The 26,159-nt window shown below is 40.0% G+C and overlaps 2 protein-coding genes across 2 annotated transcripts in view; both read left to right on the top strand.

Annotated features, from left to right (window-relative positions):
- Positions 1-20,348, top strand: part of LOC126400469 (GTPase IMAP family member 7-like) — a 45,493-nt gene extending 25,145 nt beyond the window's left edge. The window contains exons 3-4 of the mRNA XM_050061189.1: positions 2,109-2,160; positions 17,762-20,348. Coding sequence (XP_049917146.1) covers positions 2,109-2,160; positions 17,762-18,525 — 816 coding nt within the window. The 3' untranslated portion in view covers positions 18,526-20,348. The remainder of the gene's footprint in view (positions 1-2,108; positions 2,161-17,761) is intronic.
- Positions 2,142-15,007, top strand: LOC126400966 (GTPase IMAP family member 9-like). Its single transcript, XM_050061988.1, has 2 exons — positions 2,142-2,272; positions 13,712-15,007. The coding sequence occupies exons 1-2, from the start codon at positions 2,251-2,253 to the stop codon at positions 14,677-14,679; spliced, it is 990 nt and encodes a 329-aa protein (XP_049917945.1). The 5' UTR covers positions 2,142-2,250; the 3' UTR covers positions 14,680-15,007.
- Positions 20,349-26,159: the final 5,811 nt, after the last annotated feature.

Here is a 26,159-nt window from a genome sequence, read left to right as displayed (position 1 = left end):
AGCAGCAGCAGGAGGCATCTGGCAGGACCACGGCAGCAGCACAACCACACACGTCACACTGTCCAGGCACCGCTGCGATATGAGTTAATCTGAGAGACAGTGGAGCACAAAGGCTCCGGAGAAGAAGCCGAGTAAGTGACATGCAATACAGCCGAGTTAGCGAGATGCAGTAACAAGACATGAGTGTTAGCAAAGGAGAGAGACAGAGAGAAAGAAAGAGAGAAGGTGCCCGGTGTATTATAGGAGGTCCCCCAGCAGACTAGGCCTAAGTCAGCCTAACTAGGGGCTGGTACAAGGCAAGCCTGAGCCAGCCCTAACTATAAGCTTTATCAAAAAGAAAAGTCTTAAGTCTAGTCTAGCACCGTCGCCTCACAGCAAGAGGGTCCATGGTTCGATCCCAGGAGGGAGCCCCTCTGTGCGGAGTTTGCATGTTCTCCCCATGTCAGCGTGGGTTTTCTCCGGGTACTCTGGCTTCAGGTTAATTGGTGACTCTAAATTGTCCGTAGGTGTGAATGGTTGTCTGTCTCTATGTGTCAGCCCTGTGATAGTCTGGCACCCTGTTCAGGGTGTACCCTGCCTCTCGCCCAATGTCAGCTGGGATAGGCCCCAGCCCCCCCACGACCCTCAAGAGGATAAGCGATTATGAAAATGGATGGATTTCCTAGCATGTGATTTTTCAAGTTGTATTAGTACATACAATAGTTTGGGTAAAAATAAGATAATTTTAAAGTGACAGTACGAAATTTCTTCATTTCCCATCCAGCTCTCACTGTGTTTCCTCTTCCCCCATGACACAGATGGAAGTCTACATCATGTTTATCATCCACAGAATGGGGTTGCACGCTGATAGCTTCAGAACAAAAAAGAACAGGCTGCAGTGAGAGTTTCTCTCTATGGGATATTTAAACATACCAGTTTTGTGAATTTGGTCCTTCTCAAGCAAGTGCATGGGTTTGGTGTTGCCGTAGCTCACAGGAACTTCACTTTGCGCAGTCATAGTTTACTAATATACTGTATGTAAACTTGCCACAGTATCAACAGTGGAAGCTTCAAAGCCAGCCACAACTCAGCCCTGAGCAAGACAAGCAACAATATACTCTTAGAGACTTCATGAGAACTTAAGTTTTATTTATTGATTTAGGCCACTGAAGCTTTACCCATAGTAAAGTTGACAAGCTCATGGTGAAACGGGTCCATGTCATTGGTTCGACAGCCCATTGGTTCGACATCCCATTAGTCCGACTGTCCGCGGTGCTGAACGGCTTGCGGCGGGCGTATGGTGCACCGTGACCGGCTTGAGGCGGAGCAGGCTCATGGCTTATGAGTTTGTCACTTTCTTTTTCATTTTAACCCACACCATGATCTTTTCCTGACCCTAACCAAGTGGTTTTTGTGCCTAAACCTAACCAGACCTTAACCACAGGGCATCATGATGATTTCGGAACGGACTTAGGAACAATGAGTTTAATATGGTCGGAACAATGGGCTGTCGAACCAATGGGCAGTTCCCGGTGAAACTGGGAGGCTTGAGTAATCATTACAGGTACATTCACAAAAAACAAATGGAGCTGTATCTATCCATGAAAGGAATAGCTCAAAACTGTGGGAAATATGCTTATTTCATACAAAAAGTTTTAATAATTGATCCGAGAAAATTAAAACCACTCTCATGTCGGTAAGGTTATAAAGCTGGAGTGAGCAGCTGGTTAGCTTAGATTAGTGAATAACGCCTTGTACAACCAGGCCACACCCATCGGGAGCCTGGGGGCAGATAACAAGTTGAAATTAGTTATAATGATAAAAAAAAAAACCATTTATCATGTAAATACATATTCAAGTGTTAGTGAGCTTTGGATGTGCTAGTAAGCAGAATATTTACCTTTGGACAGAGCCAGGTTACTTCACTTGCCATGTTTGTAGCCTTTACCTGGCTCCAGCTTCATATTTACACCAGTTATCAGGTGCACACAAGTGCAGAGCATGACATTTGTGTGACTGGGTGCTTCAATTTATGTTCAAATGGATATGAGCTGATAAACACCCATGAGTCATCTACATGTGACATTCCACAGGCTCCATGATTCATTTTAAAAACATCCTGCACTTCCTTGTGCTCAAAAATTCCAGTCCAGCAGCATGAGAGGGAACGCCCATGTGAAGGTAAGAAAGGTAAAGTAATGACAAGTGACAGGAAGAAAAGTTCATAGCATTACAGGACACACAACAGCAAGATCCTCTTAGCTTTTCAACATGAGCAGGCCATACTATCAAGGTAAGAGTCAGGTGTTTTTCTGCGAATGTGACATTTCAGTGGAATCATTCTTTATTTCCATTTGCATGAGAGTAATTCATATTCCTATACATATTTTGCTTTTTTGGCACTTCCTTCTGGACATTCTTTTTTCCAGTGTTGCCTTTATATTGTAACGAAGCATCAAAATGTCAGTCTTTTGATGCTTCATTACAATATAAAGGCAACACTGGAAAAAAATATTGTAATGAAGCATCAAAATGTCAGTCTTTTGATAGCAAATTATGAAGCTGAAAAACCATTACCCTGAATGAATTCATGTTTAATTGATAAAGGTGAAAATTTAAAAGGTACAGGGTTTAAAATATATATGCAGACGTGATTGACACAACGTGCAACAATTTCAGACAAAAAATACAAACTACATTTTTCAGTAACAAGTAGTGTAAAGGATTACAGTTTGAAATTAAGTAATAACATGACAATTAGGCCCACCAGTACTAGCAACACTTAAGTTGCGTCAAATTGCATACTTCTGTTAGTATACTTAAATGTAGATGTAGCCTACTCCTTGCATAGTACACTAATTTCAACAGGGTAGTGTTGTCTCAAATCATGCAGTGATGTTTTGCAATTATCAGAAGTGACAGTGGCTTTTATTGTAACCACCTCTTTTCTTCTCCATCTCCATCTTCTCCAACAAATTGCAAATGAACGGTGAGACATTATTGACAACATTTGACTTGCTATCTCCACCAAAACATAATGATTCCACAACGTGGTATTGAATACAATGTGCTGCCGTAGCTAGGAGCAAGTTAGCTAGCTAGCAAATGCTAACATAAGCGAGCAAGCAAACATTAGCACTTGCATTATTTTTCATGGTACCAAATCATTACAGACCCAACAAACATTACTGATGGCTTCTATTTGACAACAGTAGCCTAATGGTACTTAGCAAGAAAACATACATCTGTAGCCTATAATGTGGCAGTGTTAATTGTAACCAGCTCAGACTCCTTGTTGTCCCAAGGCCACCATGTCAAATGTGCACTTAAAATATTAAGTTTTTAGTACAGAAGCATTTGATTTGAGAAACAGTGTTAGTTACTTTGACATTTTGGGCTGACTGATCTGGTGCATTTTAGCTTGGCTCAGGTGCTGCAGTGGGTTACCCTCTACTAATAGACGAGAAATTTGTCTCTTGGTAACTCCAAGCTTGTTTTAATAACACATTATATCTATTAAGCTGCCTTGCTAATGTTAGCCACTAGTGACCTCCTTTCATTTAGTTAGCAAGCAGATTTCACCTGCTTTTGTTCAAAGTTGTAGGGCGGCACAAATGGTTGTCACCCATTCTGTAGGATCACCCTGTATTGAAAAATAAATGCACTGTCCCTTACTGAATCAATACCGGTGTTCTGAATGACTCTATAATGAGGACCCGTCCATACGTTTACCCTGTGTACAGAGTTAGTGGCACATTCTGACAGATCCGTTGGTCAATCTGAGCAGGCTCTATTTGTCAGAACACCTAACGTAATTTGTCCCGTATTTTTGTGCATAACCTACTCTCATGCATGTGCTTCATTTTTATATGCTTGGAATATCATTAGCAGGACCATACGGAATCTGCTTTTAGGAAGATCAGACTTTAGGAATATATGCTGCTTGTAAAAAGAATGTTCACTGTCTCCTCCACCTCCTTGTGCATGTGTGTGACAATCCTGTGTTGTATTCAGTTAGTGGTGCAGTGAGAAGAAATGTTAAAAAATACGATTTACAGTTAATAGATTGTTATAGATTGGCAGATTAATTTTTGTTCTCCCTGCTCCACATTGAATTTTCCATTTTAATGGCCATGTGTCCAACATTTTGTCATTTTTCTTTAAGTATTCATGATTAAATAAAATTTCTGATTCAAAGTTTCTACTAAAATCTATTAACTGGTTATTTGAGCCTGCTTGAGGTAATTTTAGGTTTTAATGTATTGTGTGAGGTTATTTTTGTTCAAAAACAATTGTCACCATGAATTAATACTGTCTATCAAAATACAAACAGAAAAAAAACATTCCACAGAACTCTGCAGATTTCATTTTAGATTACCGCTGAAAACAACTGATTCTGTTTGGGCTGGATCATGAGAAATAATACAACTAAAAGGGTTTGACAAGACAGGGAAGTATTAAATGAAATCATAATTTGCCGAAGAGAATGACACCTAGAATGACAGGCAAGTTGTCTGTCACTCCTCGTTGCCCTGGTTACAGAGACTCAGACACACAGTGTTAAAAAAGTCCATCCGTGGCCGTCCAAATACAGATCTGAATGGGAGACAGACCACAAGTGGGTCGATCACGTCAGTGGAAATAAGTACATTGGCAAGTACATGTAGAGAATTATCTGAAGCAACATTCAGCAGGGGACTATAAAGTCCAAACAAGGCAGGAGCAGAGGATACGGAGTGGAATCGCTCAATGCACGACACCCTAGACATCCCCCACTTAAGTTGTTTGACACAAATCTGCCATATGCCAGGATACCCCATCCTTTATGAGAGGGTTTAGAGTGAAGGTTAAAAATGTATCAATCAGTTCTTGCTTCTTCCAAAAAACAGTTTATTTTGACAGACTAAACATTTTGCCCGTGTATAATCTGATGTTTTAAATCCTTAACAGAAGTGTGCTGTAGCTACTCTTTGACTTTACATTTCCTATGTATTCATGTTGAGAGTAGCAGAGGACTTCCGTGAATAAAAAGCACAAATTGGTGCATGAAGATTGACCAGCATGCAGGAAAGGAAGTGTCTAACAAACAACATCTAATGTTTGAGGACCCTCAGACCCCTCCACTTAATTTGCGCCCCCAGGCATGGGACCACTGGCAAGGTGTTCCTTATTTTCCACAATGGCGGTGGCAACCCTAAGGATGTGTGGCTTCACTGAAGACCTTTCAAGCACTCTTGTGTTTAGCCGCTCAGGCTAAGCTCTCTGTTGATGTTCAATAACTACAGCCTAACCATAGTTCCGCACGAGTCCATTTTTGAAAACCTGCAGCTGCCCATACCCATAAAGCTCAATACCAGAACAGACCTGTTACCTGTCCTTACGTCTAAGTCAAAAACGCATCCGCCTGCACCAGTTATAGTTCCGCTGCGCAACCCGCACACGTGATTAAACAAACACAGGCTACAGTCACTCACATTAAGTTCTTGAATTACAAATCCAACAAAGGAAAAGTCTCTTTCACTGGCTGCGCTCGATGCCTGGATTACATTTGTTTTATTATGAAAAATAAAAGATATATTTTTGTTCTCACCCACTACCAGCCCACATGTGGTTCAGTTTTACCTGTGCTTGTACCTGTGAATTTATAAATATATACATGTTTTTACAGATTTCCAGTTGTTAAGACACCTTTGATGGAGCTGGTCTGAGGAACAAAGTAATGTCATTACTTTTGCTATGGAGTCATTTTTAAAATTATGATGACCAATTGATTACTTTGTTTAAATAACTTGCCCACCATTGATCAACAATTACAGTGCATGAACACAGTGTCGACAGTTTAGTAATCAGGTCGTAGCAGCAGATCCTGATGTTGATAATAACATCAATTTTAATAATGCTTTTGTAGATACTCAGATGAGTCAAGTTAAAATCCACAAAACTAAACTAAAACACAACACAAACGTAAAGTCACAGTGGAGTAGAGCTAACATTTTTTTTTGACATTTTTCTGTCAAGATCACAAAGAGCATTTTGGCAGCAGAGCATAAAAAACAGGACAGACAAGATCAAACACAACAACCTGCACTCAGTAAGAACACACAGGTCTATTTTTAATGGTGGGAATTTTGACTTGTCATGCTAGGAGAAGAACAGGTGTAACTTACAATGGAGTGCCGTTTGTAAAGTGGCTCAAACTGAAATTAACAGTAGTTTGTTTACGAACTCGCGTATCATATGTTCCTTATGTGAGCTATATGAAACTAGCTAACGTTAGCCCAGTAGAGATTTGAGGGAAGCCTGAAGAGACATTTACAAAAAATTTGCGACATTTTCTTTTGTGTGTTGTAACGTTGTCCAGTGGTCAAAAATGAAAAACAAATGTGCTATGCGTGAAGTAGGGCCTACATTGATGCTAGTGGCAAATCTCTACCAGTCACCAGGTGACTCGAGTCACATGACTTGACTCAAGCCCGACTCCAGACGCAAATTTGAGGACTTGAGACTTTCATAACAAACAAAGACTTGACTTTGACTTGAAGTTGACTTTTTATTTAATATTTGTATCTTTCTAGACATTGAGAAGTAACATTTTGTTTTTAAAATATCATGACGCATATGTCACAGTGGGGGCGGATCCGCTGGCTGATATTCGTGCCCACGTCATGAGAGCTCTGTCCTCCTGCCCGCAGCTCTCCTCGGAGGAATGGTACAGCTGCAACATGAGCTTTTATTTGATTCTATCTATGTGATACATGTGAGTTAAGTTTTCAACAGCTCAATCAGTATTAAATGTGCTTTGCAACCAGCGACAAACTGTCAGCGCTGCTAGCTCTCTATGCTCTTATTTGTACGAGGTTTTGATACTGCCACAGTGCGTAATCACTGTTCCTGCCTGCAGTCTTAACATAAGTTCACTGTCTGTGAGTGTGTGTATGTGTGCTTGCTGTGCGCATCCACATGCCATAAGATAGTTTTGCCAGTGACTGTTTTTGGCTTCCTGTTCCTGCTAGGCTGACATCTGGAATTTTAACAATGCACCATTATGTCACCTGCTATCTCACAGCAGCAGGTGTGTCATGTGAACTGAGTGTCTTTCACCCTAACCAGAGCGCTTGGAGCAGGAGGGGAGGTATTTAAATCCTTTACTCTAGTAAAAGTAACGAATACCAGCATGTAAAAATACTCCGTTACAAGTGAAATTCCTGCATTTAAAATGTTACTTAAGAAAAAGTATGTAAGTAAAATCAGGAAATTGTACTTGAAGTATTACAAATAAAAGTAGCCTACTGTAAAAACATCCCATGTGATTGTTGTAGTCCTCTACAACATCATCATCATCATCATGAGATGATTCTGACTCATGCATTAATGTAAAGGCAGGATTTTACTGTTGGCGTTGGCTAAAGTGGAGCTCATTTTGAACTTTTAACTGATGATTAATCTGCTGATTATTTTCTCCAGTAGATAGATAGATAGGTAGATAGGTAGATAGATAGATAGGTAGGTAGGTAGGTAGGTAGGTAGATAGATAGATAGATAGATAGATAGATAGATAGATAGATAGATAGATAGATAGATAGATAGATAGTACTTTATTGATCCCAAACTGGGAAATTCTTTAAATCGACTGTTTGGTTTGTTAAAATTCTGTAAACTTTGACAGATAGTGTCACAGTAAGTAACACATTCATAATGTTTGTTTTGTCCAACCAACAGTTAAAACCTCAACATAAAGATTTATTATTAAATAACAAAAAGCAAAAGCAACAACAAAAAATCCTCACATTTGTAAAGCTGGAACCATGAAATGTTTTTGCATTATAAAAGACTTTGATGAAAATAGTGGCAGATTTATTTTCTGTCAATTCAATAACTGACTCACAGTTCAAGCTGTACTTGTACATTTTCATATGTTTCAAGTGCAAAATCTTAATTTGTAAAATAACTAGTAACCAAAGCTTTCAGACAAATATAGTGTAGTAGAGGTCAGATTTGTACTTACAGTACCTGAGTAAATGTGTTAAATTACATTCCACCACTTGGTGCAGCTTAGGGCTGGGGCTACGCAAATCATTTCGTCAAATTATTTGCTTCGACGCGTCGGTTCAACCAAAAAAATTGCGGCGTGCAGCAGCAGCAGCAGCAGCAGTGCTGTGCGATTTATAGCCTATTCAAGTGCTGGAATTTGTTATTTATGTGACAACGCATGAATGAAACACAGGCTGCGCTCCATACAGTGCCGTGCTGCGGGTTCGGGCTGGGCTCGGTTATAATTGTCTCACTCGAGTCGGGTTCTGTCAGGAAAATGCAGCCCGAACCGCGTGTGTTCACCTGTGTCTGTGTGTGCGTGCACGTGTTTGTGTGTGTTTGTGCACGCATTGGGGCCGAACACCGTGTATGTTACAGAGAGCAGAAGAGAATTGTAAACGTGTAACCATGTAGAGACAGAAATGACATAAGGCTATTTAGTTTGTTTAGTTGTTTTAGTTAATAAAAGCACAAGGTATAGACCTGTTCTATAGGAAAGATGACCTTAAATGACTTCTGTTGTGATCTGGCGCTATATAGAAAATAAAAATAAAATTAACTTGACCGTCAAGGGGGGGTGCCGTTGGGGGGGCAGAGCGGGGGGTGCCCCCCTAATAAAATGGTAGGGGAAACACTGATGTTTCAATAAATGTTAATGTTAATAAGAAATGTTTTGGTATTCATATTGTTTAAATTGCCTCAATCAAATAATGGAAAAATAATCAAAAAAATAATGGTTAAAGCCACAGTGTGTAGGAATTTCTCCCCTCCAACAGGATGGTGACCGGCGAATTCCGTCGGCTAACAGCTAACAGCGGGGCTAACAGCGGTTAACAGTTGTTAGTGGCTAGCCCCGCCGTTAGCTGTTAGTGCTGTTAGCGCCGCTGTTAGCGCCGCTGTTAGCTGTAAGCTGTTAGCTGTGACTGCATTATCTTTCTCCTTCAGCAGCTCTCTCCACCTGGGAAAGGCTACCCCGATGTTGACCCTCGTTTTTTGAATTCGCCGGTCACGATACCTTTTTGATTCCCTTTTGCGCTTTCTTGGCGACGAGGATTCCGTCTCCCATGATGCTGCATATGCATGATCCTGCATTATGCTCAAAGAATGGGACTTTGTTATGCTGCAGTCATGCTGGGGTAGTAGCGAAGTACCTCTTGCTCCTCCCTTCAGCTTCTCAGTCAGCGCTGGCCTGACTCTCAACGAAAACGCCGAAGGCGGTGCTATATGTCCCTTGCTGGCGGATGTATTCTCAAGATGGCAAAACGTTATGGATCCCCCAGACGACTTACCCGCACAATGTACAAACAAATCTGAAATTCTCCTTTTACAAGAATAATTCAGATTATTGGTGGAGGTAATAGTAGCTACACCACTGACATATTTATGAATGCAAACATCGATTTTTGCCAATAAACAACTGAAAATGTTACACAACGTCCCTTTAAACTAATCAAAAAATGAATCGTTGGATTAGTTGATTAATCGAAAAAATAATCGTTAGATTAATCGCTAGAAAAATAACCTTGTGGGACAGCCCTAGTGCAGCTTATGTTATATTATCTATGAGTTTGTGAGCTTGACTTGACTTGTGACTTGCTTAACCTGACTAATGACTTTTCACCACAGTGACTTTGACTTGAGACTTGAAGGTTATGACTTGAGACTTGAAGGTTATGACTTGAGACTTGCTTATGATTTGCATGTGTGCCTTACTCCCTAGTAGTTATGGAAATCCATTATAAACATTTAGAAAATAAAACTTCATATCAGTTTTTAATATGCTTAAAATGTCACAATAAATTTGAGCTTTCTGTCATAATCCCAATAAATCCTGATTTAACTATATATCTCAACATTGTTGTTATTGATTAAAAAGCAAAAATTCTGAGGCACTAATATAGTTCATAGATGATCTGCTAATCACCATTAAAAATCTGGTGTTTTGTTTATGTACATGACCAATACTGTTTTGGTCAGACCATAAATTGGTGAAAAAGAGCAAAATGAATCGCTTACTCTTTGTGAAACCTGTGTGTCAATTAGCTCTCCAAGCCAGATAACTTATCAAGCGTCAGTTAGCAGGTTGGCTGTGTTAACAGAACAATGTGGTCGCACAATTTAAGAGACCTTTGCAACATCAACTCCTTTTCTACAACTCTGAAAAGTGGCAGGCTTATATGAAAGTGGATGCAGCTTTACAGCTATGCACAATGATAACTTAATCTGTTTTGGACTGACTAGCTCTTTGTTCAGCTCAAAGATCAGCACTGTCAAGATTGGTTGCTACTGGTGAATGGTACAAATTTGATTGACAATAAAGTTGAACACAATGCTCAAGTTTTGAAGATTTTCGATGCTGGTTTAGAAGGGCCTTTAATGTTCAGTCTTTTAAATGTTGGCAGGTTGTTTGAACGCTGCAGGGGAAAGCAGAAAAGAGCAAGGGCTGCAATGTTTTCATGTCAGAAATATGTTGTTGTTGTTACAGTTTGTGATGGAAATTGCCTGTGGTTATTTATGACTCAGATGCCTCAGGTACATTGTTGTGCTGTGAGAACAGATGATGAATATTCTAGGCCAGATATTGAAATAAAGATTTTATTGATAGAAGAATGTTATAATTATAATTATATTGAAGAAAAACATTGTTTTATTTGCATTTCAATAGCTTTAATTGATTGTTAATGTTTTTTGTGTGTTTTTTTGTTGTTGTTGTTTTTTGTTTTGTGTTTTTGTTTGTTTTTTTGCCTCCGGTACTGATTGCCAAACGTCTGTGAGCCATTTTGGTTGATACACAGCCGATACTGATCTTTTTTGTTCTGTTCTGTTATAGTAGCTGGTAGAGTTGTATTACAGTAGTCTACTCATATGCTGGCTTGGCTTGGTTTGGTTTGGTTTGGTTTGGCTCATCAGCTGAACGTGGCAGGGATTTGCATCTCCATTACAACAGAGATACCCACTTTTAGGTGATAAATACATTTGATTTTCTATAGATTCTTCACAATAAAAGTCCCCCAACATTTATAGGCTTTTACTGTGATGCATCAAAATAGGACATATTGGGTTTTCATCAGCAGTATCTTAACACAACTCCTGTACGGCTTAAAGCAAACATGAAACAGTAAAATAAAGCAGATATCGAAAGTAAAACAGGATGCAGGAGAGAAACTAAAAACCAAACCACAGAGATTCAGTTAGAAGCTACAAACTTACTGAGAGCTGAACACACAGAGACTTTTAAAAATGTTTTTTTCTGTGGTCTTCTGCACAGACAGAGATGAGTGGAGTCTCGCAACACACAGACTTGTTTAAGGGGGAGCAGGGGGTTGATCGGGGGTTGGCTGCAGTCAGCGACAAATCATTGCTACCTCCTTGGGGGCAGGTGGCCAGCTTTTGGCCCCACTCTGGAGAAGGTCAGTGTCTGGTGCGGCTCGGCATGGCACAGCACACTTTAACTGATAATGGAAAGAGAAATCAGTGCATCACGGTTTGGCTTAAATTATGGGGGACGCACTGATGTCTCCAGAGTGTCGGTACTCACTCGGGAGCAAACCCCCATCATTCAGCAGTTGGGAAACAAAACAAGGGAAAATTTCCTTTTGTCTTGAGGAGCTGCAGCATTTATTAGCACACAGACAACTAGACTGTACATTCACTTGACATTCACTCTCTCTACAGTTCTATCACACAAACAGACACACAGACACAGATTGTCAATTAGAAAGCATCAATTTCAATTTACTCGTGACATATTTTTACTGAATATCAGCTGATAAGAATCAGCAGATCAGCTGGTTATTGATAATGAATATTCCATATAGGATAAATTGTCATATGATACATAGGGCTCTAGTTTCGCAGACAGGGCGCGGCGGGGGCGCAGCGCGCCTGCGCTTCGCCAACTGGGTGTGGCCAGGCGGATTTTGCAAGTTTGGCACACCGTGCGCGCTGGCGCAGCTACTCCTCTTTCCCACCTCCGTCCCTCCTACCAGCGCAAGTCAGAAAGAGGGAGGAGAGAAGGCGTGGAGGGGTTTTACACACATCACACCAATCAAATGAGCCCCTCTCCTCGCCCTTAAATGCGCCGCGTGAAGGTGTAATGAGAGTTTACTCAATTCGCCATGGCAGAAGAGAGCAGCAGCGTCAGACAGCCAAACTTCTCCCAGGAGGAAACTGATGTTTTGGTCCGGGAGGTCCAAGCTCGCAGTGTCCGAATATACGGAACTGCGAGCAGACCTCCACGGGCTGATGATGCAAAGGTAGCCTGGGAGGAGGTCACCACAATTGTAAATCAATGTTGCGTTTCTCTCGTGCGCGCGCGCTCTCTCTTTCTCTCTCGCAGTCTCACTCTGTTTCTTTTCTTTTGACTTTTCTAAGATGACAGATGCTGAATATATACTCCCTATCTGATGCTGTGGCTGTTTGTGGTTGGCTGAGAGGGATGTGAACTCATTAGTTTGCAGCTGTGTTAATCAAATCAGGTTGGGTTTCCATTACGCGTGCCAAACGTGCCAAACGGTGCCAATCCCCTTTGATCTGACATCAGATGTGACGGGACAGTCGATATAGAGATACATTTATGTGCTGATTGCAGATAGTTGCATTGAATAGTGGTTTTTTGGGTATTTATTGCATCGTTAATGTGCCTGACATTCTGGAAACCTGCCTGTGAGGTTTTGGTGACGTGTGCGCACTGCTTAGTAATAAACAAATACCAGAAATTAAGAAAGCGCAGTGTTCCTCTCTTTCAATGTTTTTTTTTTTATTCAAAAAGCCAAAATATCTTACCATAATTATGCAAAGAAGCACTGAGTAGGATTCAACAAATCAATGATTAGATGTACCAAAACTTTGTCCAGTTAAACAAAGATAAAACTGATATTACTGATAAGAAGAATGATGAGGAGTGAGTGGTCTGTGTTAATTGTTAACATTAAAGTTCACAAACCAAAACAGAATACTTGGTGTAGTCGTGGACATGGATAGACTAACACTTTAAGCATATATCAAGAATAAAGACTAATGTCTCAGCAGGATTTAGGCCAGACTGCTGCAATGTTAGCACCCAGACACACCAAACTGATTACAAAGAACTAGCAGCAATGAAAGCAAACTGCTACGCTGCCTCACATCGCCAGACCTCAGCCAGAAAGTTACACAATGAACACACCACAAAGATTACAGCCAGCAGTTCTGCGCCTGCATGAGAGTAAGTAACTCTCCACACCAGCAATTAGTCTGTATTTGTCATTCAAAAATGGACACCAGAAGACCGTCTTGACACTAGTTAGCACATTAACAATACAATCCAATGTTAAAACAACAGAGCATATTTATCGTGCACAAGTGAACAATACCACAAACCATCAGGAAACATTTTTAAAGAAAAATATTCTTACCATATACCCTCGTTTGACTTTATTTTCCTAACTTTCTCTTCTTGTGTGCTGATGCCAACAGATTCTCTGAGTAGAGAACATTTTTTGAAATGTTGGATCTTGGAACCTTTCCAATCCTGTTGGATCAAATATGCATTGTCATCTGCCTTAACAAAGGCTGTTTATTCAGCCTTGTAACCTGAACGTGAGAGGTGATAAAATGGAGTCAGCTGAGAGCTTCTTTTTTTTCCATCTGGAGTGTGCGCACATCCTCTCTGTTTGGCAACGCAGCTCTGAATGACAAACGGTGTATTTCTGTCCAACAGGGTTCGGAGATGCCACATATCCAGATGAAAGGAGGATTGTTCTAGTCGGGAAGACCGGAGTGGGGAAGAGCGCTGCAGGAAACACCATCCTGGGGAGGGAAGCTTTTGAATCTGAGCTGTCTCCGGCTTCCTTGACGTCTGAATGCCAGAAAGCTAAGGGAGTTGTCGAAGGTCGAAAGGTTGCTGTCATCGACACTCCTGGGCTGTTTGACACTAATTTCAACCAAGAAGAAGTGTTAAAGAGGATCAAGATGTGCATCTCCCTGTCTGCTCCTGGTCCTCACGCCTTCCTGGTGGTTCTTCATCTGGGCAGGTTCACCCAGGAGGAGAAGGAAACAGTCAAGATGATTCAGACCACTTTTGGTGAAGATGCAGCTCATTTCACAATGGTGTTGTTCACACATGGAGACCAGCTGAGGAAGCAAACCATTGAAGGCTATATTTCAGAGAGTCCTGACCTACAAGCCCTCATTCGGAGGTGCAACCATCGGTATCATGTCTTTAACAATGAAATCAAAGACCCTGAACAAACCAGTCAGCTCCTGGACAAAATTGACAAGATGACGATGGCTAACGGTGGAGGCTTCTACACCAACGAAATGTTCATGAAAGCGGAATCAGCAATAGAGAAGGAGAAAGAGCGACTCCTGAAGGAGATGGAGGAGAAGAGGCAGAGAGAGTTGGATGAACTGAGAGCCAAATATGCAGGACGGGCCTACCACAGGGAGGAGAAACGGCTGCATGTAAGATATGAGTATGAAGCCAGAGCCCAAGCTGAAAGATCAAATGAATTTGTCGCTGCTCCAGTAATAGCTATAGCAACAGCCTGTGGTGCTGCTGTCGGAGGTGTGCTTGGAATTGCAGGAGGCCCGATTGGTGTTGCCATTGGAGTTGCTGCTGGAGCAGCTTTTGGAGCTGGCATTGGTGCACTTTCACTGAGAGCTTCAGATCGTTGCCATGTGCAGTAAGAGCACATAAGATAAGGACTATACAGTTAATTAATGGTGTATAAAGTTGATTATTTTCCAGGAGAGATCTCGTCCTTTAGTCACATGTAGTCTGCAATTGTTTCTTACTAAACTCTTTCCATATATACAGTATATATTTATATACATTTATATATTTGCATTAAAGATGACTCTCATAATCACTTTTTGTTGATAGCTGAAATAGGTAGAGCTGATTTATTTGTCTTGACTGTATAATATTGGGTAATATATATTATTGTACTTACCATGATGGATTGTGACTGATTGATTATACTTGTGTAGATTCTCAATAAATTGTATTAAACTGAATGTGGATTCTGTGCATTCATTTTTTATTTTTATTTTTTAATTCATTTGTAACAATAGATGATGAGACATAGAGTGCTCATGTTCAGGTTTTACTTTACATTTTGGGTTTCTACTAGAATATGTTAATATGGTTTGATATTAGATATATTCAAAAAACACTACTGTCTGTGGTGCAGCACTGCAGAGATGCAATATTCTGTAGGCTGACATGGAAGTTAGCGTCACTCGGGTTCCCTTCACAAAAAGCCAATGGGATTTTTCCACTGGATTTTGGATTACTGCTGAAAAAAACAACTGTGTCAAGAAAAGTTTATAATACTTACATGTTTTGTTTGAGATCATCTTTACAAATGAACACCACTTTTATGATTTTTGAAGCATAAATGCAATGGCTTAAAGTGAAAAATTAACATTAGGCTATACACGAACTACACCATGGTCGCATGACTAACGTCACCACACAACACATTTTCATCCCAAGTTGTCACATTTGTCAGTGGACTTTCACATCCACAAATTACACACTAGGTATCCTCTTGCATCTGCTGTTGACGCTCCAGGATGCCGCAACCAAAGAATGTAAACAAAAGCACGTGGTTAGATTTAGAAATAAACATCATGGTTTAGCATTACATTCATACAGGGAGCAAACATCGGGCTCCCAGGTGAAAGTCCAGGGATTGTTGGACCCATCCAACATCTCATCTGCCCGCCATATAGGGACCTCCAGCTCCTTATATTATGTCGTCAACGGCAGCATTTCAACCTGATGCTGCCTGGTAGCTTTTGGCATCTCGTGTCTAATGCCGAAATCAATGAAGGGACCGTATCTGATGACTTTGGAATGAGAATGAGCTGCAATACCACAACAAGGCTGTAAAGCCGTGGTTGCTGTGATAACATTCTGTAGTCTCATTTAGCAAATTGTTAGCAACCTTTTTCTAAGACGCATTAAAATTTTAAAATTCATGGTGATTACTGATAGGTTGTAGAGCAAAATGTCTCTTCATCTTGTGTTAACCACAGATATTATTTCAGGAATTTAACCAACAATTCATGAAAAAAAAAACCATTGACTTTGAGATGAGGTAACTGGGAGTGCTAAAATGCTAACTCATTTCCAGGTTTTAGGACTCATTCCTGGGGCACTATATGGACAGAATCATATTAAGCCTATGGGTTTATTATACGTGTGTGTGATGTAACGCTGTTGCTGATCATATTTGGTCTGGTGTTATAATATACCTCTTATAATGACTACATGTCATCTTTGACACTGTGATGTCCATAACATCACATCAGCTGATGTGCTTGTAAAATAATGGTTCTCAATGTGTTACCTTGACAACAGAGTATGTTTACATCTCTTTTGTAGACTACTCACCATCACAAGTCAGCTCAGCTGCTACATTTTCCCAGATGTTCTCTTTCTATCCATTTTCTTTATAATCTTTACTTTATTTGTCAGAGGTCACTATATTGTGAGCTCAGTATGCATATTGTTGTTTTACGGTATGAAGAGAATTATGACATTGATTTATGAAAAAACGGGTGTCTGATCAGATGAGCAAAACTCTGGCTGGCTTGTTTTTATTGCCATCCAAAATTTGTTGAAATTAAAACAATGGTGGGAAAAGAAACCCGCACTGCAACATAAAAAGTGTTGGATTCGGTGTACATGGGCTCACAGTGATGATCTCCTGAAACTGTCAGTATATTCTAAAAGTAGTACATGAGGCAGTCTGTGAAAAAAATCATGTCCATCTTCAACACCTTCTCATCCAAAATTGTTACATTACCGTTTTGTCAGTGGCTGTCTACATGTGACGCGTTAGGTATTCTCCTGCATCTGCAGCTGACATTCTGGAACACCACAACCAATGCTGGGACGTCAACACTGGGTGGTGGTTAGGTTTAGGCAACAAAAGTACATTGTTAATTTTACAAAAAAATAGTCAAAATTATGGTTTGGCTCAACATTCACACAGAAAGCAGACAATGGGCTCTTTGTTGGACCCATCCACCACCCCTCCCGCCCATCCTATAGGGACTTTCCAGCTCCTTATATTACGTTGTCACCGGCAGTGGTTCAATCTGACACTATCCATCTGCGTATCATACTGCTGCGACTGGTACCATCCGGCCATGTTACAAACTGATGCCACCCAGTGGTGTATCTGCGAAAGGCAGCTTTTGGCGTTGGTGTCTGACGCCGAAATCACTGACAAAGCAGTGGTATTTGATGACCTCAGAATGAGAACGGGCTGGGTTGTAGACCCCTCCGCTCTGATTGGTTGTTTTTGTTCACATGCAGTGACGCCAGTAGAAATGCTACAAGGCAATAGAGTAGGCAGAGGAGTGATTTTTTCCAGAAATCTCATTTAGTGCTTTGTGAGTAAGCAACAATTTCAGCAAATATGCAAAAACCTGTTTTTTTTAATAAAAGTTATCAGCTGCAGCTGTAAGGCTGCCTAATATGTATATTTTCAATTAGCCTACCTTAAATTAGAGCTACAAAAAATTGTATGCCTTGCTGTGAATTTTTTTTTATCTCCAAAGTATTGTGTAAATGGGTTTTCTACTGTATATACTGTAGCCTACTTTGAAACACAGATGATGATGATGATAATAATATGGGATTTGTTGCATAGTACAAATCTGCATCTACTGTAAGTTTGATGTTTTATGCAGTGCCAGTGGCAAAAGAACAAAAAGCTGAAAACAAGGTTGGTACTGTGCTTTATCTCTACAGGCTCTCAGAAGGAGAAGAAAAGTGATGAACTCCGAATCATTTTGGTGGGGAAGACAGGAGCAGGGAAGAGTGCAGCAGGAAACACCATCCTGGGGAGAGAAGCGTTCCAGTCTGAACTGTCTTCTTCTTCCTGGACACTTCAATGCAAGAGAGAAGATGGAGCAGTAGGCGGTCAAAAGGTTGCCGTCATCGACACTCCAGGACTGTTTGACACTAACTTCACCGAAGATGAAGTGCTGAAGAAGATCCAGATGTGCATCTCTCTGTCTGCTCCTGGTCCTCACGCCTTCCTGGTGGTCCTTAAGCTGGGCAGGTTCACCAAGGAGGAGAAGGAAACCATCCAGATGATCCATAGTACCTTTGGTGAGGAGGCAGCGAAATACTCACTCGTGCTGTTCACGCATGGAGACTATCTAAAGAAACAAACTATTGAAGGCTTTCTTTCAAAGAGTAAAGAGCTCAGAGAGTTCATAGAGGCATGCTACGGAAGATATCACGTCTTCAACAACCAAGTAAAAGACCAGGCACAGGTCGATCAGCTCCTGGAGAAAATTGTCACAATGACATTGGAGAACGGTGGAGAGCACTACACCACAAAGATGTTCAAGAGAGCAAAAAAGGCCTCAAAGAAAGAGAAGAAAAGACTTTCAAAGGAGCTGAAGGCAGCAGAACAGGAGAGGAGCCAAACCCTAAAGGCTGAGATTGAAAGAGAAATTAAATTAGCACAAGGGTCAATGAAACACAACAAATGTCTTCTGCAGTAGGAGATGGAGGTATCCTGGTTATTCAGAAGCAGATGAATTTGGTGAACAGGCATAGCTGAACTTTAAGACTGAAGGTCCTTTCATCTGCTGATTAAAAGTCACTTTTACAAACCTACATACAGCCAGGAAGCTTTGGTCTAACCATGTCTGCAGGATTTCTTTGTACTCCATTTAGTGTAGCTGCATACACATTTACATGCTGAGTCATGGTGTGTTTAAAGGCGGTTTAGCAGCTGCAGTCAGATGTCGGGGAGTTGTTTGATTTTTCACTTTGCCACCAAATCAGCTCTGGTTCTAGGTCCAGGTCCATTCAAGATTCTTGGAGCCTTGGAGTTTTCCAGTTATCCCACCTGTATTTCCACCAGTTTTGCGCAGAGCCATTGTAACCAAGAATAGGTCATCAATGGAGGACATTACACAAAGCACACGGGAAGTAAACAGCAGCAAAATCACATGTTACATTGATTACATGCAAACTTTAGTTCTGTTAGTACAGATATTTCTTTTTAACCCCAAAAAAAACAAGCATGGACCAACTATTAATGAGAAACTATTCATAATTTGGTGCGTGAACCAGAACGGAACCAGTTTTATGATGGTAAGAAAGGGTTTTCACAAATTCTGTAATGCTAATGAACTCATTACCAAACACACAATTGATTAAACAAACCCGTGGTAGAGACAGAGGGAGAAAATGAAAACTAATGCGATAAAGTACAGTCACAATGATCCTTTTGTGTACAGCCCAGTTCAGACCAAAGATTTGCAACGAAACAAGTTAGAACAGGCAAGTACTTGCACAAAACCAGCCGCCCATGATTTGGCCATGTAAGTTGCAGGTCACACCATCAGCTGGCTTGAGTTGCGCTTACACCGGCCAGTTCACACCGCTGAAACTTTTCTCTGCAATATTATTAAATGATTTTGTCTTGTCGCCAATCATTGGTCTGAACTGGGTTTAAGAATGCAGGTTCACTGTGAAGTCGACACTACTGTACTGCATTATTTATAAATTGCATTTAAATTCATGTTGCTATCTCGAGGAAATTACCATTCTGTAGAGAATTAGTTAGTTTACATTATTATTTTACCATTTTATTTAGATTTGCAGTAATTATCCAAATTTAGTGATGAACATACACTCAGAACATTTACATGCACAGTTAAGTTGAGCTATGTTTATAGCTCGACAAGGCTATTTAATTGGACTACTGTCCTTGTCCCACTATACAAGCACAAGAGGGGCATCAATTATCAACCTAAGTGTGTCTGAGTTCACTATGATAGGTGGGGAAAATCAAAATGAAAGAGGCTGCTGCGTGCTGTAAAACAGCAGCCTGAACAATACTGACGTTCTTAACTATATGATTGATTTAACTTCTCATACGGTATGGTTCTCAAAAGGAACATATCGGAGGATATCGACGACCTAAAAAAGTCGCTCGATTTCCTCACGGAAGAAGTTTCTGCTGTCCACAAACAGCAACTTCATAAATAGAGCCAACAAAAAGGCTCTATTTAGCCAACTGCATGACCGCTGCTATTGATGTATGTATGTGAATGTATTTCTATAGAGATTATCATGAAGAAAAAGAAAAACATCACTGTTAGCTGTGTTTACAGAGCTCCCAGGTCCAGTGTAGAAAAGTTTAACCCTTGTGTTACCCCTGGACATTTTTGTCCATTTCCAAAATTCAAAACTCCCTCACAGACAAATTAAAAGGTCACAGGGGGGTGATTTTTTGCATGGGGGTGTCATTCTGGGTGAAATTTCAAAATCTCAACTTTCAGCATGAAAATCCGTTATTTGAACCTGTAATGCATTTTTATCCCAGCAACAATAACAAATGGCTAAATAACAGGTGGACATTTTTGTCCACTTGAAGGGTCATGGATGGGATAAAAATGCATTACAGGTTCAAATAACGGATTTTCATGCTGAAAGTTGGGATTTTGAAATTTCACCCAGAATGACACTCCCATGCAAAAAATCACCCCCCTGTGACCTTTTGTTGGACACTACAAAAGTTTCTACTTGAAGGGTCATGGATGTAACTTTTTTGAAGGGGAACACACTGAAGGAAGTGATGGAAAGTATGTTTTCAAACTAGATCTATTAAACCCAAATAATCTAGCACTGATTGATGATTTTACTGCTGCAATCTATAGTATGGGCCTATATCCGATCATTACTAAACCCAGTAGAATAACATCCCAATCAGCTACAATTATAGATAATGTATTTACTAATAACTTGGAAGAAAATATGATCAGTGGATTACTAATAAATGATATAAGTGACCATCTGCCAGTGTTTGTTATTTATGACTGTGAATTAAAATGATTAAGAAGGAAAATGTAACAAGACAGAGGAGAGTAAGAATGAAGGATACCCGTGAGGCATTGAGATCTGAATTGCTGAGACAGGACTGGAGAAATGTATATGAAGTAGTGGATGCTGACTCTGCTTATGACTCTTTTTTTGGATACTTTCATGTCCATATATGATAGAAGCTGTCCAATGCAACAAAGCAGCTATACACCTAAAAAAAAAAAAAAAAAGAACATCTTGTACAAGGAATTTATAAAACACAGAACTAGAGATAAAGAAACTAACTATAAAAGATATAAAAATAAACTGACTGATATTCTTAGAAAATGTAGGAAGGGTTAATATAACAAAGTGCTAGAAAAATATCAGGGGCACATGGAATATATTAAATTCAATTATGAGAAATAAAAAAACTAGCTCCAACTTCTCAGATTATTTTATAGATAATGGTAAAACAATCACTGATAAAAAAGGATTTAGTGGATGACTTCAACAACTTCTTTGTGATTGTGGGGCCCCAACTGGCAAAGGATATGAATCCTCCATAAGGGGGAGGTGTTGAAAAATTCCATGGAGAGAGGAATCCAGCCACCATCTTTTTGAGAGAGACAAATAGAGACAAATGATTGATGTTGTCAATAAGTTTAAGAACAAAACATCCTTGGATTGGAATGGTCTCGATATGACTCTAACAAAGCAAGTAACTGACACTATTGTAGACCCCTTAACATACATCTGTAATCTGTCATTCAACCTGGGCTGCTTTCCTACCAAAATGAAAACTGCCAAAGTGATCCCAGTATACAAAGCTGGAGAAAAAAAATATTTTTACTAACTGTAGGCCAGTTTGGGCGGCACGGTGGTGTGGTGGTTAGCACTCTCGCCTCACAGCAAGAAGGTTGCCGGTTCGATCCCGGGCATNTAGTCTGGCTACCTGTCCAGGGTGTACCCTGCCTCTCGCCCGATGTCAGCTGGGATAGGCTCCAGCCCCCCCGCGACCCTCAAGAGGATGAAGCGGTTAGGAGATGAATGAATGAATGTAGGCCAGTTTCAGTGCTCTTCCAATTCTCGAGAAACTCTTGAAACTGTTGCACAGTTGGACAGCTTCATTGAAAAATCTGAGTTGCTTACAGACAGTCAGTATGGTTTTATAACCAACAGATCAACTGCCATGGCTTTAATGGATTTAGTGGAAGAGTTAACAAGTACATTTGACAATAAGAAATATGCAATGGGTGTTTTTATCGATCGACGTTTCTAGGATGTGAAGACAATGAGGCTGAGCCCAGACCTCTATTGGGGGTCCAGGGGATCTATTTAAATGTTGTTGTTTTTTATGCACTCTGTGACCTACACTCTTAACTACAAAAAAACAATCCTAATGTGATCCGTTTATTGTCATTGTGAATTAGAAATCAATCCACAGGCCACCAGCCACCCAAGGCCGTAAATTGAATATCACTGCCAAAAAACCATGGCAACAGTAAGCCTTTAACCTTCAGGTAACATAATGCCAGAAATCACATCTACAAAAAAAGATATCTTCGATTATCTGTGGGTCCAAACAACAATAATAAATCAGGAAATTATGAGGAATGATAAATATATCTAACATGAATTCTTGTTTTTTCTTTTCTCTCTCTGTAGAAAGTTTGTGGCTGCCAATTATTCCTGCCAGAAGCTTAGTTAGTCGCCTGTTTTTATACATAATGGGGAATATATGTATTTATAAAATTAACATTCATTTTCAAGAATCACATCAACCTCTGCCAGACTTTGTGTGGGTTGCTGTGAGCCAGTCTATGTTGTGACCATATTTGCATGAGGTGTAATAAGGAAGGCAGTCACCAGGTGTCACTGCTGTAAACCTAAACAAAGTTGGAGCAGAAGAACAAATGAACTCAGCTTCTTTTTATCCGGAAATGATCATCACCTCGCATGTCATTCTCCTGTCAAAAATGAAACAACACAGAAAAGCAATTACAGCTGTTCAGAACATTTATTTGTAGTTGCCCCTGTTGTCCAGTTTACTCTGTTAACTGAGCGCTTTGATGAAGTTTGTCTGTTTTAACCAGAATAAATACACAGCTGAACTGTTGGTTGTATCTGGAATCTTGGGATAAGGAGCATTATTGTTGTTCCTCCAATTCAGCACATGAACTGACTTGTCTCTGTAATCAATAAGCTTCACTTGAGTGGCATATTTGCAAGATTATAAATAAATGATACTTCTTGAAATTGAAATTCTAAAGTTTTTTGAAAATACAAATGAACATCCTATGTCTTTGTAACAATATGATACCATGTCAGACAAAAAATCTACAAAAATGCATTTACATACATGGATACATTTTGTCCAATTTAAAAGATTCACTCCAATTTACCATGTTGCCACAATGCAGCTGTCCATCAATCCATTCTATTTATCAGGTGATCTTATTCAGAGCCACAGAGGCCTGTGCTGATATTTCAGCAGGCACTGCACAAGAGAGTGCAACTTTTTCTACATAAACAATGATCTCAAATTTAAATATCAATGAACGTTCTGGATCAACAAACACATTATCCAGGGTCCACATGACAGTGATAGTCCTGGATAAACATGAGCACTGCAATCTTACAAAAAAACAGTTTTGAATAGGCTGTTACAAAAGGAGGGAAAATGTGCCCTTAACAGGTCTTTGCAACTGCAAAATGACATTACCCTTAAAGAACAATATTTTAGCCTATTGGCAAGCTTACTTGTTAGCAAAGCCTACCTATTTAGCATGCTGACTTGCTAATATTCTGGTCTACTGGCAGGTTTTCTCATTAGCATAGCTAACCTAGTTAGTAAGCTAACTCGCTAATATTCTAGTCTAACTAACTTGTTTGTCAGTTGTTTGGTCCGTGATGTAATAGGTTAACCACAAACAAATCCAATACTAACAAGTTGAAAGGGGGCATATCTTTAGTTGAGTTTATTTCGATCAGCAAATAAACAGAACGAAAATATTCACACACAAAAAAAAGGGTACATAAGGCTGACCGAAAGGGTTAAGGCTGAAGCTAAGTAGCTTATTAGATGCCCTAACCTTTATACCTTAAGTCATATATGTAAACATATATACAGTACATACATACATAGATGGGGCATTCTTCATTTTGTGCAAAGTGCTGTCCCTTAACAAAAAAAACAACAAAAATAATAAAATTCAGTATTCAGACATAGATATTTACAAAGATTATGTTATGACCTATTTAAACCCAGGACATTAAATGAAAAAGTGATAAGCTAAATATATACAAAATCACCATTTATAGGGTACTTTCTATTGGGAAGTAGCTGTCCCCAACCCTGACCTCTAAAATTCAATTCATGTAAATAACACTTAAAACATTTTTCATATTTTTTTCAAAAGTGTAATTTAAAACATCTTTGTGATTAAGTTTAAACAGAAGTTGAAAGATTTAGATGTATTGTGGGATTAATTTTTAAATTAAGAAACTATGCTAAAAAAATAGTGTCCCTTGTTTTCATGTCACTACCGAAACACAAGAGTTTTAATGCTCTGGTTGAGTCTGGATTTTAGCCACACCCCTGAATTTCTGAGAAGGGGGGTAGTACTGCACCCCCGTCCCACATGGCTGCATGGTAAGTCGCTGACTCCCATCATTTTTTAAATAAATGTCTTCCAAAGTCTGAAAATCAGTGTGTAACTTTTAAAACTGTCACTACCGAACACATGTTCTCTTCAATTATGTAAAAATTTGGGGGGTTTATGCAAAATATTATGTTTTTCTGTGTGAACAACTCTTCAAACATGTGCTTGTTAGCCATGTGACTGCTAGCATTCTTTAGTTATCCTGAAAAATAGCTAGGAATGTCACTACAGGAACAGTCACTACCGAAACCTATGGTAAAGTTTTGGTAGTGACATGATCATTTCGGTAGTGACAAAATGGAATGGTCAGTAGTTAAACCCCATAATTTTGTGGTCCAAAGTCTTGCTCTTCTCTTCTCTGCTCTACTTTAACCTGGTCTACTCTACTCTGCTTTACTCTATACTCTACTCTGCTCTGTTCTGCTCTACTCTACTATACTCTGCTCTACTATACTCTACTTTGCTCTACTCTGCTCTACTATACTCTACTCTGCTCTACTCTGCTCTACTCTACTATAATCTACTCTGCTCTGCTCTACTTTACTCTGCTCTACTATACTCTTCTCTACTCTACTATGCTCTACTCTACTATACTCTGCTTTATTCTACTTTACTCTGCTCTACTATACTCTTCTCTACTCTACTCTGCTCTATTCTGCTCTGCTCTACTCTGGTCTACTCTACTATACTCTGCTCTACTCTGCACTGCTCTGCCACACCCCTATACTCTGCTCTACTACACTCTTCTCTGCTCTACTCTACTATACTCTGCTCTACTCTGGTCTACTCTATCATCTACTCTACTCTTCTCTACTCTGCTCTATATTCTACTCTATTCTGCTCTGTTCTACTGTGCTCTACTTTATTCTACTCTGCTCTACTCTACTATACTCTGCTCTACTCTACTTTGCTCTACTCTATACTGCTCTGCTCTGTTCTGTTCTACTCTGCTCTACTATACTCTGCTCTGCTTCACTCTGCTCTACTGTGCTCTACTCTACTATGCTCTGCTCTACTCTACTATGCTCTGCTCTACTCTACTATGCTCTGCTCTACTCTACTATGCTCTGCTCTACTCTACTGTGCTGTGCTCTACTCTACTGTGCTGTGCTCTACTCTACTGTGCTCTACTCTACTATGCTCTGCTCTACTCTACTATGCTCTGCTCTACTCTACTGTGCTCTGCTCTACTCTACTATGCTCTGCTCTACTCTACTGTGCTGTGCTCTACTCTACTCTACTCTACTATGCTCTGCTCTACTCTACTATGCTCTGCTCTACTCTACTGTGCTGTGCTCTACTCTATACTCTGCTCTACTCTACTCTACTCTGCTCTACTCTAGTCTGCTCTACTCTGCTCTACCCTACTATATTCTGCTCTACTCTACTTTGCTCTTCTCTGCTGTACTCTATTCTGCTCTACTCTGCTCTACTTTGCTCTACTCTGCTCTGCTCTGCTCTGCTCTGCTCTACTCTACTCTGCTCTGCTCTGCTCTGCTCTCTAAAAAATTAAATTGTTTTATGGACCACAAAACATTTGTCTTTGTAACATTACCACCATAAGGCATACATTTGAGGAAATATGATGCAACCTTAAAAACAGAATAATGGTCACTACCGAAACAGGACAGTCACTACTGAAACAGGACAGTCACTAC

Source organism: Epinephelus moara, chromosome 14 (assembly GCF_006386435.1).
Source record: "Epinephelus moara isolate mb chromosome 14, YSFRI_EMoa_1.0, whole genome shotgun sequence".
Classification (NCBI taxonomy): domain Eukaryota; kingdom Metazoa; phylum Chordata; class Actinopteri; order Perciformes; family Serranidae; genus Epinephelus; species Epinephelus moara.
This window is presented reverse-complemented; position numbering and strand designations above follow the sequence as displayed.

Bases quoted from the DNA above. Each gene is read 5' to 3' on its own strand.
- LOC126400966 (XM_050061988.1), top strand. From the start codon at position 2,251: ATGAGCAGGCCATACTATCAAG. The intron at 2,273-13,711 runs GTAAGAGTCAGG...TCTGTCCAACAG, and splicing joins GAGCAGGCCATACTATCAAG to GGTTCGGAGATGCCACATAT.